Source organism: Pundamilia nyererei, unplaced genomic scaffold, assembly GCF_000239375.1.
Source record: "Pundamilia nyererei isolate P.nyererei 1_Seehausen unplaced genomic scaffold, PunNye1.0 scaffold00227, whole genome shotgun sequence".
Taxonomy (NCBI): Eukaryota; Metazoa; Chordata; class Actinopteri; order Cichliformes; family Cichlidae; genus Pundamilia; species Pundamilia nyererei.
Window position 1 is genome coordinate 663,377 of NW_005187628.1, and position 16,080 is coordinate 679,456.

The 16,080-nt window shown below is 37.1% G+C and overlaps 1 protein-coding gene across 1 annotated transcript in view; it reads right to left on the reverse strand.

The window, feature by feature from the left end:
• ctnna2 (catenin (cadherin-associated protein), alpha 2) overlaps positions 1 to 16,080 on the reverse strand; it is a 320,434-nt gene that overhangs the window by 67,481 nt on the left and 236,873 nt on the right. Inside the window, exon 9 of the mRNA XM_005748704.1 lies at positions 8,822 to 8,974. Coding sequence (XP_005748761.1) covers positions 8,822 to 8,974 — 153 coding nt within the window. The remainder of the gene's footprint in view (positions 1 to 8,821; positions 8,975 to 16,080) is intronic.

Consider the following 16,080-nt stretch of genomic DNA (forward strand, 5'->3'; position numbering starts at 1 on the left):
TGTTTGGCAATGTCTGCTCAGCATCTGCCACTGTGGAGAAAGAATTACTATTTTTATTATACACATCTTACCTTTAAAGCTTATGATCAGTGCAAATAGTTTAGCCTCATCTCCTGTCATACTATTTCCATAAGTCCGATGTTAATACTGAGCAGACAAGAATAATATGTGATAATGATGGTAGTGCTAAAATATCAGGCCATAGCACCACTGTAACGTGGAACAGTACAGTTGAGAGAAATCAATGACTCCAGCTTTAGCAGTGACTCTCTTTCAGTGAGAACCTCTCAAGGCTGAGACTTACTGTTTGTGGCCTGTAGCAGTACTGATCAGATTACTTTACTTTAGGTTTGATCCCCCTAAGACCACCCTCAATACTAAATTGTAAGAAATGACTGCTAAGCGCAGGGACTGGGTCTCCCTTTAGCTGCCAGTTTTCTTTGTTTTCCCAAATCTGCAGAAAATTTTGTTTTGACCTGATTATCCAATGTAATGTTCTTAGAATAACAAAAGCCTTAGCCTTTAGCCTGTTAACTTGAATATTTATACATTAGTACACGCTTCAATTGATGTAAAATATGAAATACTGTAGCTGAAAGTCTGCCGTGATATTTTGCACATAAATAAAACGAAAGAAAAAATCATGGCAAAAATCCCCCAAACCATTAACAACCCTCTTTTGAAAGTGTGGGGGTTTTCATTTTGGTTTGCAGTTTTGTGAGCAGTACACGCAGTACACAGTTAACTATAGAAAGGAAAAAGGCCGTGGGTTGGGAATCGGAAGAAAAAGCCTTAATCGAGCCTCGTATTTCTCATGTGCTAAAAAAACAAACAAAAAGAAGAAGAAAAAACATATTACTGGTCTGTGGCCTTGTCTTATTGAAAAAGGCTACATTTCAAAACATGTCCGAAACGAAATATGTATTTATATATCAAATTCAGAATATTTTCACTTTTAGAAAACAGTAAATATTAGTGTTTATGGACATGTAGGGAGAGTTTTAATATAATTCTGTAATTTAATTAAATATTAAATGTAATTAATAAGTCAGAGGATGCCCATAGGTGTGTGCAAGGCGTGACAAAAAGGACAAAAAAAGTGCTTTGTTATTTGTGACCAAGGTCAGTCTGGTAGAGTGGCAGCCACTGGTCTGGTGGGTCTGGTAGCCTCACTTGCATCAATTTAAACGTGGAAATTAAAATGTTTTCTTTACAGTTCTGGTTTAATCAAATCAACTTAAAAATAGCGTTATTTCTGCTTTTTAAATGTAGACAATTTGTTTCTTTACATATGTTCACAAATCTAAATTCATGACTTTAAAAGCATGTCCCTCACACACTTTCTTTGGCTTAATAGCGTCAGTACAGTGTTGTGTGACCTCTGTTGTGCAGATTGCGCCACTCTTTTTTAAAGACTGTTTCCAAGAAGTCATTAGGAAGCGAATTTAAAGTCTATAAGATTGAGTTAATTAAAGACACTTCATGGGAGCCACAGCTAAACAGCTGAATTAATTTAATGGATCCACTTTAATCATTTATTAAATTTAATATATTGCATCATTAAAACTGCAATTTATAAAATAAAAAAATTAATAATTTTTAAGTGAAATTAAGACCACTGAACATGTCAGTTACCAATAGAAATAGGTTTATTCTTATAATCTTATCTTATATTTATTTATTTGAATAAACTTTGATCTGATCTTTTACAGACTACATTTTTACAGACTTCACTGAACTGGGATTGACATTTGCTCTCTGGAGACATCAGATATTGTCAGTATATTACAGACTCGTTTTTATTACCAGGGAAACTCTTGTCTAGTTTATTTCAATCACTACTGGGTCTATTATAGTTAGTATTACTTCCTAATGATGCAGCCAACTGTTTTTTTTTTCTTTCAAACCACACTCTTTCAAAATCCCCTTTGTACTTCCCTCAGAGGTATACCTCTCCTCCGTTCTGTCTTTGAATTCTAATGGACTGAACTGACGGTACACTTTCAGGTCTGACATGCCCTGCAATGTGTAAAAACCTTGGCTGCCCATTAGATATCTTTGATGGGTAGAAAAGCACCAAGAGGCCTGAGGAATAAGCACCACACAAAAAACAAAACACCTGCCTCAAAGACTCTTATAGGTGCTGGGCAGTGATCTTGTGCCAGCTGGCTTTGTATCACGACTATAGTTTGCTACAGTACCACAGGGAAATACAAAAGTACAATAGTTTTGACTATAAAAAATACACCCACAGTTCCAGGGATGTTCAGCATGCACTCAATGTGCGCTCAACAGTTTTACCTGCTTTGCTGAGAAAATGAAAGTACTTCCTCTACTTCCCTTGTGCTAAACTTTAACCTTAACTCCCATCTCATCTCGTGGTCATTTCGTGAAAAGTAAAACTGAGGAGAAGAACTTCCCTTTCAAACTTTAAGCGGATTTAAACTTGCAGTCAAAGGTGACCACAAAAAAGACGGCGTCTTTAGATCAGAGAAACTCCACCCAGTGGAAAAACTAGCTTCACATAATAAGTGCTTAATTTCAAGTAGCTGCATGTACTTTCACTCATGTAAAGGCTGCTGTTGTTGATCAAGTTTATAGCAGATGCATTTGTGTATCACATATTGAATATGGTAAAGAATTCAAAATGAACACAAGCATAAAGTGTGGATTTTAAAAGCAGCAGTATGAATTTGCATCCAATCACATGATTTATTGGAAGAATCCAAATGATAAAAGAAATCACTTCGAATGAGACTGTGCTTGTGTATCTGCATTTGTTTATGGAATTTTCTTGCTATCAACACACCTGCTATCAAAATAACTCCAAAAGGGAACAACATGAGGTGGATTAGGTAGCATGTGATGAACCTTTTAATGCACTCCCAATCTTTCAAAGGGCGATTTCTTTGGGGGGCTAAAAACTTTGAATGCAAAGAGAGGATTAATGTTGGCCTACAGGTTCAGGTCATCACAAATAGACTTGTTCCAACAGTGATCCATCCACTTCCCAGTTAACCGTCCAGTAAAGTGCTTAATGCGGTGACCTCAGAAGAATGTTTAGTGCTGCAGTCTGTCTCATGTCGTTGAGCCCCGAAGGCCAGTTCAGTATTTGTTACATTCAATTTTGTATTGATTATGCGTAATCACAGAGGGTATGACTATCCCCTTTATTCACTCCATGTCCAAAGTAAGGTTGCTGCTGTAAATCAAAAGTAAGAAAAGCTAATGAACTGATGAAGATTAACTGACCAGCAAAAGTTGCAGCCACGTATGGAGAAAGCTCCACAGCTCGCAGACAACAACACACCAAATTCTTAAACAGGAAATATTACATTTGCTGTGAGTAATTATTGCATATTTAACTCAAGGGATTAAGCTGTTGCACAATCTGTGACAAACAAATAGACTTTTTAAATCTCATCAAACAACATTTAAAAAGACAAAAATCTATAAAGCTCGCAAAGAGGTTGATAGTAGCCAAGCAACCTAATCATGCATCAGACGTCATGTGGATTTGTGTGTTTACCAAGCATGATTCTGAAAGCACTGCAGAGGTATTTCAGAGATAAAGCATATGTAGAAGTGTCCTTCATAATGCCACAGCTGCTGAACAGAACTGCTCCAAGATGGAGTCAAGGTCAGAGGAAAATCTGATTCTGACATTAGAATAGTGATGGAGCGTAACGTCCTTTAGATGTCCAAGAATTGCTGGCACGTATAGAATCTCACTGCAGTGGTAATAAAAAGGAACTACGGTAACTTTAAAAGATTGGATATTCATCTTGTGTTTAAATTAACAAGAGCACATCCATGTGGGCAGTGGTGAGCTCGGTCTGCAGATGTAATAGAAAAGGTCCAAATGAAACTGTACATATGTACTTAGTAGAAAGTAGAAAACAAACAATTACAGCAAGACAAATACAGTTAGTCAGGAAAGAGCGGTTAGAAGTAAAGATCAAAAGAGATCTATCGTTCATACTGAAAGGCTTTTTTTCATGAATTTATATTTAACCACCCCCCCCATGTTGAAATAGTTTATTGCTATCTAAACATTTAAATAGCTCCAATGATAACAGCCAGAACTGAACAAGCAACTTGGAAAAATATCTAGACTATAGTTGCACTACAGTAAATTTGTGATTCAACAACAGGTTATGTAAAAGTTATGCCTTAAATATATATAAGGATATACTGAATGTTTATGTAATGCATGTATGCATGAAATCCTGAGAGTGGACATATTATAGCACAATATTTTTTTCTTTTGCAAATTTCATTTCTTTTATCTTAGAAGCTTCTGTGTAAGTGGAGTCAAAGTTTGTTATTCTGTTACCCCTGATGCATCTGTTTGGACTGATGATGGGTTAGTATTAGGTCCTCATTAAGGATAGTCATGGGAATTAATTAGCACAATCTGTGCTAATAGAATAGTGATACACAGATACCCAGAAATTTATCTCTCTGACTTGAAAAGGAGCTATCGCTGTATTTCTCTGTGCATGTATCCCATACAAAAAACAGGAAAAGGAAACGTGACCAAATTGATACAACTGAGAGTATCAATTCTGGAAGTTACAGACAATCTTTGCTTGGCTATGGCAGGCCCATTGTCATTACAGTCCTTTAAGGCAATCACATCCTCAGCTTAAAGTTTATTTACTTCCTGTTAGTGGTCAAGCTGGTGTAATGAATATGATGTGATTAAGGGAGTCCTCAGGGTAAACTTTGCTCATCACCGAAGTGACAAAAGAACAATAGTGAAAGAAAAGACACACATTGTATACTGTGGAGCCAAATGGGGCAGAATTAAATGGAAACCAAGCAGACATGAAAAGAGGCACTTTGATTTGACTTTACTTTGATTCTGATCGTGTCTAAACTCTGTTCTAATGGCTTAAGACAGCTCCTCCCTGACATCAGGGAGATGACTGCAGTGACATTCATCAGAATGTTAATTACCATAATATATTAGAGGATTGCAATGGTGGCTATGATGACTATGTCTACGATAGCACGAATAATGATGATGACAGGAAAGACAATGATATTGCCTGCTATATAGGACAGCCGTGAGTGTATTAGCTAGTATGGACAAGTAATTTACATGCTTACCCTGACAAAGGCGCAGAGCTGCTCATTGCACACTCTAAACTTGTAATATCCATATGGCACTTTTTAATTTGGTATGTATTGGGATTTGTGATATGATATTACCTTTTCTTTGCAACAAACAGTCTTTAACAGTACTTATAGGGTACTTTATCCTGCAAAGTAAAGACCTGACAATACTAAGAAGAAGAAAACAAAGGAAACAAGCAATTGGTCACAATGTGGAGAAAGAAAATGTCGACTTTTAATAAGGAGAAACCTCTCGCAGAGTCAGGCTGCAGAAAGGTGGCCATCTGCCTACACTAGTTAGGGTGAGGACGAAGTGAAGAGAAAAAGGAAGAACAAAGAGAAAAGAACGATAAAACAGGAAATACTTTTCAGGTTGGTGTATTGGTTTAAAATTGCTGCCTTACAGCAAGGTTTCTGGGTTCTTAACACATACCAAAGACATGCATGTTAAGTAAAATAGTGATTCGAAAAAAATTAGGCTTGGATTGATGTAGATAAAGTGCTTAAAACTTGTAGAATACAAAGCTGGATGAATGCACATGCATGATTAAATGTGACTTGTAGTCTAAACAACTTTGAGTGGTCAGTGAGATACACGTGAGTACATTACTTTTCCATATGGCTACATAGTGGTTCACTTTTCTCAGATGAAACATGCACTTACAAAGCTGCTAATATGTGTTGTACATTATGTTTTGAAGTTTTAATTGGAATACTTAAAATAATGTTTCTCTAACTGCAGCATGACACTTATCTAAGAATCAAATCAATTTATCATTCAAACATCAAATTTAATGCTTCCTTAGTATTAAATCTGATGAAGGAAAAATGCTCAAATGAGCTGATCACTATTCTATAAGCTCCTTTAATAAGTTTGCTTAAAAAACTTAACTGCGTGACAGCCGAGTCAGTGTTCTGCCACAATAATAACTAATTCCAATCACTCAAAGGAAACCATAGATGTAGGCATACAATCATGGCTTGAGCACTGTAAGAGAACTTTATTGACATAGCACCTCATTATCTCATGAACGGAAATTTAGATGCTTGTGCTGCGCTGCAGGTTGCATTTGATGAACCAATTTAACCCTACAGAGCTCTGGGGCATGAAAATATCTTTTCTCAATCAGTCTTCATTGGAAAATATCATCTTTATACCAAAAAAAAGTTTGTGTAGAACTAGCTCCATTAGAAGCATATTGTGAAACCGTTAAAAGAGAATAAGTGACCTGAAACAACCAGACAGCAACAGTCAGGATACTGTTATACAATTTTAATGTCCAAGAACAATTCTAATGTGGACATTATGTGTTCGCAGCTAGAAACAACTTTGTCATAAATATTTTTCATTTTGATCGATAACATAATTTGCACACACAGCTGATCTGGGTTTTGTACCTGCTAACAACAACTTGCAACAAGCCACAAACAACTTGCAACAAACCAATGTACAGCTGATAAACTACCCTCAGGTTTGACTGCAGTTTACAGCCAACTCAATGCATACAAACAACTGCATATAAACACAAGGCAACGTTTCTTCCTTTTTCCTTTATAAGGAGAACAGAATTCATCTGCCTGAAATGTCCCAGGGCTACAGAAAGCTTTAAGATTGCTGTATGCAAAGCACAGATTTTGAGTGTAGCATCAGTCAGGACTCCTCTCATCAACAAACAGCTGGGGGAAACCAAAAGGGCACACAAATCACTCACTCGCTCAGCTGAAGTCAACGAAAGCTAGAGTGCTGTTTTAAGTGACAGTATTTTACGAGAGGCCCACATAAAGGCTCTAAAGGTTCTAAAGGCTCCCCTGAATGGACCATGAGAACAAAAGGCAACTCCCATCAAAGGGCACAGACATTTATCACAGGACTCCATCCGCTATCTTCCTGCCGTTGAGTGGATGGGCAATAAACGAAAACCTCATAAAAGCAATATGGAATGTCCTAAAACCAACTTCAAGTGAAACACAACACATATTCTTCCACATTTTTAAGCTTTCTCACTATTTCTCATGGATATTTTGTGATATTCCATTCGTCTTTACAGTGATCCTGGGAAATTACTGATGAATTAGTATTTGGATATCCATCCATCCGTCCATCCATTCGCTTCCACTTGTCCTTTTCAGGGTCACGGGGGGCTCTGGAGCGTATCCCAGCTGTCATAGGGCAAGAGGCAGGGTACACCCTGGACAGGTCGCCAGTCTGTCGCAGGGCCAACACACAGAGACAGACAACCATTCACGCTCACATTCACTCCCACATTCACACCTATGGGCAATTTGGATTAATCAATTAAACTATCCTCACTAATTGCATGTCTTTGGACGGTGGGAGGAAGCCGGAGTACCCGGAGGGAACCAATGCAAACACGGGGAGAACATGCAAACTCCACACAGAAAGACCCCGGCCTGATGGTGGAATGAACTCAGGACCTTCTTGCTGTGCAGCAACAGTGCTCCACCATGCCACCGTGCTGCCTAGTATTTGGACAGTCCATTTAAAATGGACTGGAATAGATCCCTATAGGGCACCTCGTCATCCAAAATGCCTGCCCAAGAAACCCCCAATACCAGATTCCTAGCTATTGGAACACTTTTACCCCCTCAAGACCCCCACAAATAACCTCCGTATGGTGAGACCACCAAAATTACACCAAAAAACATACCCCATACCGAGTTCCCAGGTCACAGGTTGGGGTTTTTTTAAACCAGGAACTTTAGGCACCCTCAAAGGAGAGCATCCATTCATTCACATGGATAAGGCACAAGATGCAGCATGTCTGACATGATGTTATCCTTAAATGTTTGTCAGTAACACTGTCTTTATCGCTGCCATAATGGCTCGTGTACCATATGTGCTATTGGCATATAGCTTCAACCTCAAGCATATTTTGTTAGGCTACAAGCATGGCGACAGTGTATTGGGTTTAGAATGTGTGTGAGTGTGTTGCTTCCACTATGCTTTCTATGTAGAGATGAAGGGAGGCAAATGGCTGTTCAGCAGTAAAAGGAATCAGATGCATATGACTAAACTACTTGGACTTATTCCCCAAAAGGTTAGAAGCAGTTCACAGTAATCTGGTTTTTGAGGTTTTGATTGGCCTTGGAGACTTAGTCAGTAGAAGAGAAAGAGAGATGGACTATAACTTCCTCAATGCAGCCTTAAAATTTTGGTAGCAGTTCAGACAGGCCACTGTGAAGACCTATGGTCAGCATGCCATTCACTGTCTATGACTTAGCATAATTGAACGCCTCAAATTAGGATGCAGTCAGGCAGTAAAAAGGATTTTTTTAACCTAATACTTCTTTAAGCAAGAGTCAAACCTCTTCATACCGTCTCCATGCAGCTAAGACTACTCGGCCAACAAAGCCAAAGAGACAATGGCTAATTGTCAAGTGCACATGAACATGCACACTTGCTTCTGTTAGTGCATTTAATACACAGAATATTCTTTTCAGTCCAGCAGTTTATTTCTAGGGAAATGAAAAGGTAAAAAAAACCCCCACCTCTACATTTTTTAAATTATTACATGTTCAGTTGCAGTTTGCCTGCTCACTCTTTCATTTAAAGGTAAAATGTAAAGTTATAAACTTTCTATATTTTTTTTCTTGCTACGCGTCATTTAATATAAAGTAAGAGAATCAGTGAGCATGTGTACGTGTGTGATTGTGGCCCCGTGTTTAATTCATGACTGACCTCCACCAGCTTGTTGGCGTGCTCACGGAACACCTGGGCGTACTCCTTGACCTCCTTCTCGTTTCCACTCTTAGCTGCTTCAATAAGCACCAGCAGAGGGACGTTGGTTTCTAGGAAAGAGTCTGAGATGTGGTCCATCACTGCCTTCCTCAACTAGATTGCAGAGGGAGAGAGACAAGACACAGAAAAGAGGTCATATTATTAATAATATTACAGATGACTTCACTCTATTACATTTGGCAGTGATTACATATCACTTAGAATTGTAATGAATATAATGTAGTAACATAATTAGATGAAAGGACAGAGGGAGGAGAAAACAAGAAGAGTGGAGCTAAAAAAAACCCCAAAAAAACTCCAGGCCAGGAGCGTAAATTGCTCATAAGGTGTCATTGCTCCCATAAGGCCTTTTACTGGGGCAGACATTGTGACTTTGTTTATGGAATCATTTTGTACCAAACTGGCAAGGGACCGGTTGTTTTATAAGACAGTAAATGGATCCTGATCCTGCTCACTGTGATATCTGATGAGATGCCAGAGGAAACAGTATAGAAACCACTATAGACAGGTCCTTTATCTTACACAAAGAGGGAGATATCCACATGAGGCCAAAGCAAAGACAGACAAGAACGACATCAGAGGAAAAGAAAGTAGATTCCCGGACGTGCAAATATTTGTTTTCAGGCTCCTTTCATTTGCAAAGCCTCTGTTACTAATTAATTACTACACTAATGCTCTAATTATTTACCTTTAATAAATACTGCTTATATGTAATGCAACTTCCAGTGGGTTGAATTACCACCGTTGTGATGTGTTTTCACAAAAACGAATTAGAAGGACAGAAGAGGAGAAAACAGTGGCATGAGAAATTAAAAATGGTATCAAACATAGTTAAAGTTTATATAAATTAAAATAATAATGTACTGTTTCGTATTTCTGATTGTATTATAACAACTTTAAGATGAAACTGGTTTTTAGGTCATTTATATATTCCTAAATAACAAATGTTGACTACTACACAGAAGGGAAGAGAAGACTAACAGCACCGAGTGACAAGAAAAAATCATTTAGCCTACAAAAAAAAAGAAATCATATGTTAGTCTGTCAGTCGCACTTAAATCACCTGCGGCAATAACAAACTTAATTGCCAGTCCACAGAGGGGAGGAGAATAATTGAGAATTCTGGAGGGCAGATAATCCATCACCACTACCTTCAGTAACACACTAGATTTGGACAGTTTAGTGGTGAGGACAGGTCTGTAACTGCCCTGAAGCCCACACTCACTGTAAGCATGTAAAGGTTTCTGGATAAAGGAGTGCTCTCACTGTTTTTTCCTCCAGAACTATATACTTGCAGCTCACTGATGTGAAGCAATGCATCTGAGATGCAACACAATACCATAACATGATGCTTTTCTCAAAGGCTGATAAACTTTGCCATTTCTGAATGGGGAATATTGCATCTTATTCTTCCTGTAGAGATGAGACCGGCATCAGTGCTATTCTGTAACCTTGCTATCCTGTCACCTCGTGCAAAGGTGAGGAAACAGTCCAGATACAAATCTTGCACTGCCAGAACCATCTTCACACTGTCCTAGTGATGGTACAGCACAGGGGAAAGTCGTGGTGGATACATGCAAAGATCAGAGTTGTCTGGAGGTCTTATCTTACTTCTTACTTCAGGATATAAAAGGTGACCTGCATTTTGCATGTGGGAAAATAATTACCTTACAACCACTGTGCTATAAGTCCATACTGATCATACAGGTTTTGAATGCAGCATGTTCATATAACATGTATGTTTTCATATGTGTTGTATCTCCATCATATTTATTTCATTTAGATTAGCTAAATAAAATTATGAACAATTAGAACAGACTCCAGAGCAGATAACAGCACAATGTAACACCATAAGCCATTGGGAAAGATGCCTTACAGAGGCAAATATGCTTACAAAAACCCCAAAAAACAAAAAAGTGATTGGATCTACTTTTTATCTTCTTGAGACAGATAAGACTTAGACTGTGTTATAAATTCTTAAGATTAAAATGAATTGTAAGTGCAAAACAGTATAAAGAAAAAGAAAAGCATTTCCCATCAATTATGTGCTTTCAGTCATTTCCGTTCTGATGAATGTCACTTGTGCATTAAAGCCAGCAATGTAAAATAATTCTCTCTGTGTTCAATTATCTTGGTATTGCTCAGTGAAATGATTTCTGTTGAGCATTATTGTTAACAGAAACCTCCTCATGGTATTCTTTTTTGTTTGCCAAACACAGTTTAATTTGAATTCTATATTAAAACAAAAAAACAAACAAAAAACCAGACCCTTTTCATTTTAAATGTGAAGGTTATAACAATAATCTTAGAGATGAGGTCATTTACTGAAATGCAACTGCATAGTAAAATGTCTTCGCAGTTGTTATGAGTAGTTTGTTGTTGATGATGATCAATCATTAGTTAATTGTATAAATACACATGCATGACATGCATGAACCTAAAAGTGCGTGAGGCATTAGGACACTCATGAAAGCCTAACAGTGAAACTGATCCTAATGTTTAAGTGGAGAAACGATACAGACTAGAGATTTCCCAAGTTGCACGCTCTCCTGCACCATCAGCATTCTGATGCCCACACACCACTCCCTCTGAAATCCATCTTCAATTTTTCAGATCTCACCTCCCTCCATACTCCACCCCCACTGTCTCTCCTCTAACAGCCTGTCTGTATTTCACTTACACTTAAAGAAAATAGATCTAGAATTTCAAAAGCTAAAAAAAAAAAAGGCTTTGCCCATTACAAGTTAGTGGGGGAGCCATTTGTCTCACCTATCAAGCAGTGCAGTTCTAGCTATGAAAGTATTTGTATTTCCTGAGAAGTGAGATGAGTATTAAATTCTGAGTACCATTCATAGCTATGCATTTATTTATTTATTTATTTTTATAGAGCGCTGTGCTGCTGGCTGTAAGAATGTAGACTGCTCAGAAAAATGAAAAGGTTGTGAGACTGCTGTCATGTCAAAGACAAAGAAGTATACGGAAAAGTTAAAGGTAATTTTTTCTAATGATTTGGGCTCATTTTTAATGCTAATAGTTCATTTCTTATAAAACTAACCTGTGTGGTGGGATGTTCAGCCTTTTTTGTTTTTTTTAAAGGCTGTCCATTGCGCTGCACTCCCAAATTACATGCTAGCTATTTCTGGCAGAGATTTCATTGAATTTTTCAGAACCACTTAACAGTTGTTGTAACCTTTTAGTCTTTAAGTTTCTTCTTTTGTTTGTGTAGTAAAAAGTAAATGTCACTGTTCAGACACGCTGGCAGCTGTTAACAGGTTTTTTGTTTGTTTAATGGAGATAGGTTAACCACTTCTAAATGCAGTACTGCCACCTACAGGCAGTAGAAAAACATTCATGTATCCTATTAATTGCTAAAACAAGGAAATATATGTAAATTTAAAACAAAAAATATCAGGTTTTTGTGAGCATTTGTGAGGACAGCAAGAGCAAGCAGTGGATGGTTACATGGTGAAAAAGGAGTGCTTTAAGCAGCTGTTTAAAAAGCTTGACAAAAGTTACAACAACCTATTTTATCATGTGACAGCATGGCTGTAAAGTTCCCGAAGAGTTCCTTTAAATATCGTGATATAATTGTGAGGTTTGGTTTCTGGTAATAGATCTTTGGGAGAAACACTATTTTATGCCTGTCAAACTGTGTTATATTCATCATACATTCATTAAAAAAAAGCAGAACATGTTATGTGTTTTTGCATCAGCTCATATAAACAAAGTGCCTAAAAAACAATTTAAAATAGTTTCTTTGCTAAGTTGTGTGTTATGATACAATACTGGTTCATCCATTGTGTTCGGTGCCATTTATATGCTTGAATGATCCATAGATCAGTGTTAAGTGACTTAAGGAAAAAAAACAAAACCAAAAAACCAAAAAAACCCCAACAAGACAAACATTCCCTTGAAAATGGTATTGCACTGACTGAAAATGAGTGAAAAAGCAGACAGCACACAGAGAGATACAGCCTGACTGCACAGCTCTGGGATGAATTAGAAATTCAATGGTGATTCTGGCTTTACTGCCACAGTATCTGACCTCACAAATACTTCTGATCCTCAACAGGAGAACATTCTTGCACTCAAATACCAAAATCTTGTAATGAGCCTACCAAGACAAGTGGAGGCTGATCAAATGGCATTTGCAATTGGGATTGTATGTTTACTCCAACAAGCATGCAAACAACTGTAGCAACTCTGTTTCTGTTAGTTTTAGCTTTCTAACTAGTTTACTAAGCTTTTTATATACTTTTATAAACTATCATACTAATAGCTAAATGTAATACTGGCTTTTAAATGAACATGTAAACGAACATTGACTGTTGGGGAACTAGTTAGTAACCGTGCAACATTAGATTTAATGTAGGGCCATCTTTTTCATGATCAAACAAACTCCACATGTTGAAAGGTTCAGGAACAGTAAAGTAAACTAATAACTCAGCATAACCAGATATAAAAATACTGGAGGCCTCCAGTGATACCTCTCAGCCTCCTAGTAGATATACCTATGGTATCAATTTGAAGCTGCTACGTCACGTCGTTCTTGAGTTATCGCATTCACAAACTTAGGTGTCCATGTTGGCTGTCAGCCCAGCCGGGTCATGACAAACACCCATCACCCTTTATTAAGGGTAATAAAATTTAAAAAAGCCACTATGTGCAAAAAACACCTTAAATATAACAAAAATATCACAACGTAACTATTTTTAAAACCATTTTTAAAAGGTTAAATAAATAAATACATTCCAAAAGTTAGATAGAGATACATAAAGATTACCATTAATGGTCATATGTATGCAAAGCATGTTTTTTTGAAAACTAGCACACCAACAAATGTAGATAGATGACCCAATGTCACTGTTACATTGGTTGTCGAGCAGAACTGAAGAGGCATTTGAAAAATCATCAATGTCATTAATGAAAAAAATCATCTAGCTGTAATAAAATGTGATTACAACTGGATTTTAATGTGTTTTTTTCAGTTTTTTTGTGGACCTATAACATGAGGATGATCAATGGTATTCACTTCACCTGTCAGTGGTTTTTAATTATTGTTACATTATTCCTGCACCATGCTACTTATTCAGCACAGTCGTTTAATCCAAAGATACATTCAAATCCCAACTGACAATGAAGTGGCTAACATAAAGAATAAAAAAGAACAAACATTTAAATGATTAATAAATCTTGTCATAACTTTGTTCAATGATAAGAGGGTGATCCTCAAAAATAAGATGAGCAATCATTTGTTGCATCTGCTCTGTTGTGAGGAATCTGCAGTTTGTGGGATTAGGCATCTGTTCTGTCACAAAAAAAAAAAACCTGATCCTGAGGGAAATTTTTGCAAACATTCACTATCATCAGTGTATCACTGGAAAACAAAGGATTGCACACACATGCATGAGAGACTCTAGTAACTTGACTTGTTTACAGTGGAAATTGTGGATTCCCATATGGAAAAGAAATAGTAAAAACTTATATGTGATTACTCATGAAAGTGGCCACTTTCATGAGTAAATCATATAAGGCTTATATTATTTACTCATGAAAGTGGCCACTTTCTCATTACTTTCATACATTGTTTTAGCAAGTATCCAAAACATACAAGTTTCATTATGTAATTTTTCAAGGGATCTTATATCTGTTTTCACTCTTATATGCTTTTCATACAAGTTTCACACAAGACAGATACAAACTTTATAAGATTTATATATATCTTTTCCATATGGGTTTGAATCTGGAAGAGAACACCGTGGTGGATTTTTGAATGTTTACTTTTGCACTTTAGTTTCTGTTACATTTCACTTGTGATTCGGAACACATAGTGGTGGGTACCTTAGGGTCAGCACAGGAAAGTTTCTTATTAAAATGTCAAGAGCAATCACAGCTTAAGCGGCTAGAGTAATGGCTGAGGGAAAACAGCCCGAGCAAATCAAAAATTAAATAATAGCCCTCATATATGATATCTATCAGGCAGCATTGAAAGATGATGAGTGAGAGGAGAGTGCGGAGATGAAACGGTGAGAGAGTGACTGAGAGGGCGTCAAAAGCCTGTAGACAAACACATATGATACCTAATCCCAGAGTCTTAGTATATCTTGCAAAATAAAACACTCGTCCAGGGAATCCAGTGTTGAAAACAAGGAACCTCAGAATAAACACTGATTTGTCATTGTAACGCTCCCCAAATTTCCAAGCCCATTGTGTGCTCAGCATTTACTCTCAATATAGTGGCTGCTGATCGCCAGAAATAAGCAGCATGTTTTTTAATAACTTTGGGGGTCTGACAATTCCTGAACACTACTGAGGTAATAAATTGTTATGAAGCACTTTCTTGTAAACAGTTAAATAGGAAGAAAACTGGCATTTATGTGGACTGAAGCTTCTGGTTAACTGGAGGAACAACCCCATTACATGCTTTCTTTTAAGCTCCAAACCTTTTCTTTAATAATATTAAGACGTATTTCTGGGTGCTAAATGTTTAACAGCTAGCTAACTGCTAAGTTTGTCTTTCTGCTGGATGGTGCTGGAGGGAAGTGCACTGGCTCCATGTTCAAAACAGCGGCTTTTTAAATCTAGAATTTCTACTAAATCCATATACTGTGTATAAGGGATGGGCTTAATACACTGAGATTACTGGTCAAAGTCTTGATGTTAAACATGAACTATTACCATAGTAGTGTTTTGAAGAGCAAAGGAAAAAACGGGGAGGGACATTGCACAACCATACAATAGATAGGTCCATTTGAAAGTACCATGCTTTTTCCTCTTTTTTGATTCTAATGGGGACCATAATTTAAAGGTGAGCATCTTGTATTTAACATGCCTTTAGCCTACGTTTATGACCCCTGTTTATTGAGATCATGGATCAAGAAGCAAGCTGTTTTCCCGCAGACTTCTATATAAACAAACTTCATTTTAGCGACAAAAAAAGGTTACATTTAACCTGCAGCTAGGACTGCATCTGCATGGTGTAAATAATAATATACACAGTAAAATGGTAAATAAGTAAACTAAGGTTTTATATATCTGGACATTAAAAAAAAAAAACAACAAAAACAAAAAAGCAAAAGCATGAGGTACTTAGCAGGTCTCATGATTAGGTAAATGCCATTTGAGATGAACAATGACACAGGACATATTAAGACTATTATATATTTAACAAACACAAATGCCAAAATTTGAAAAAACTA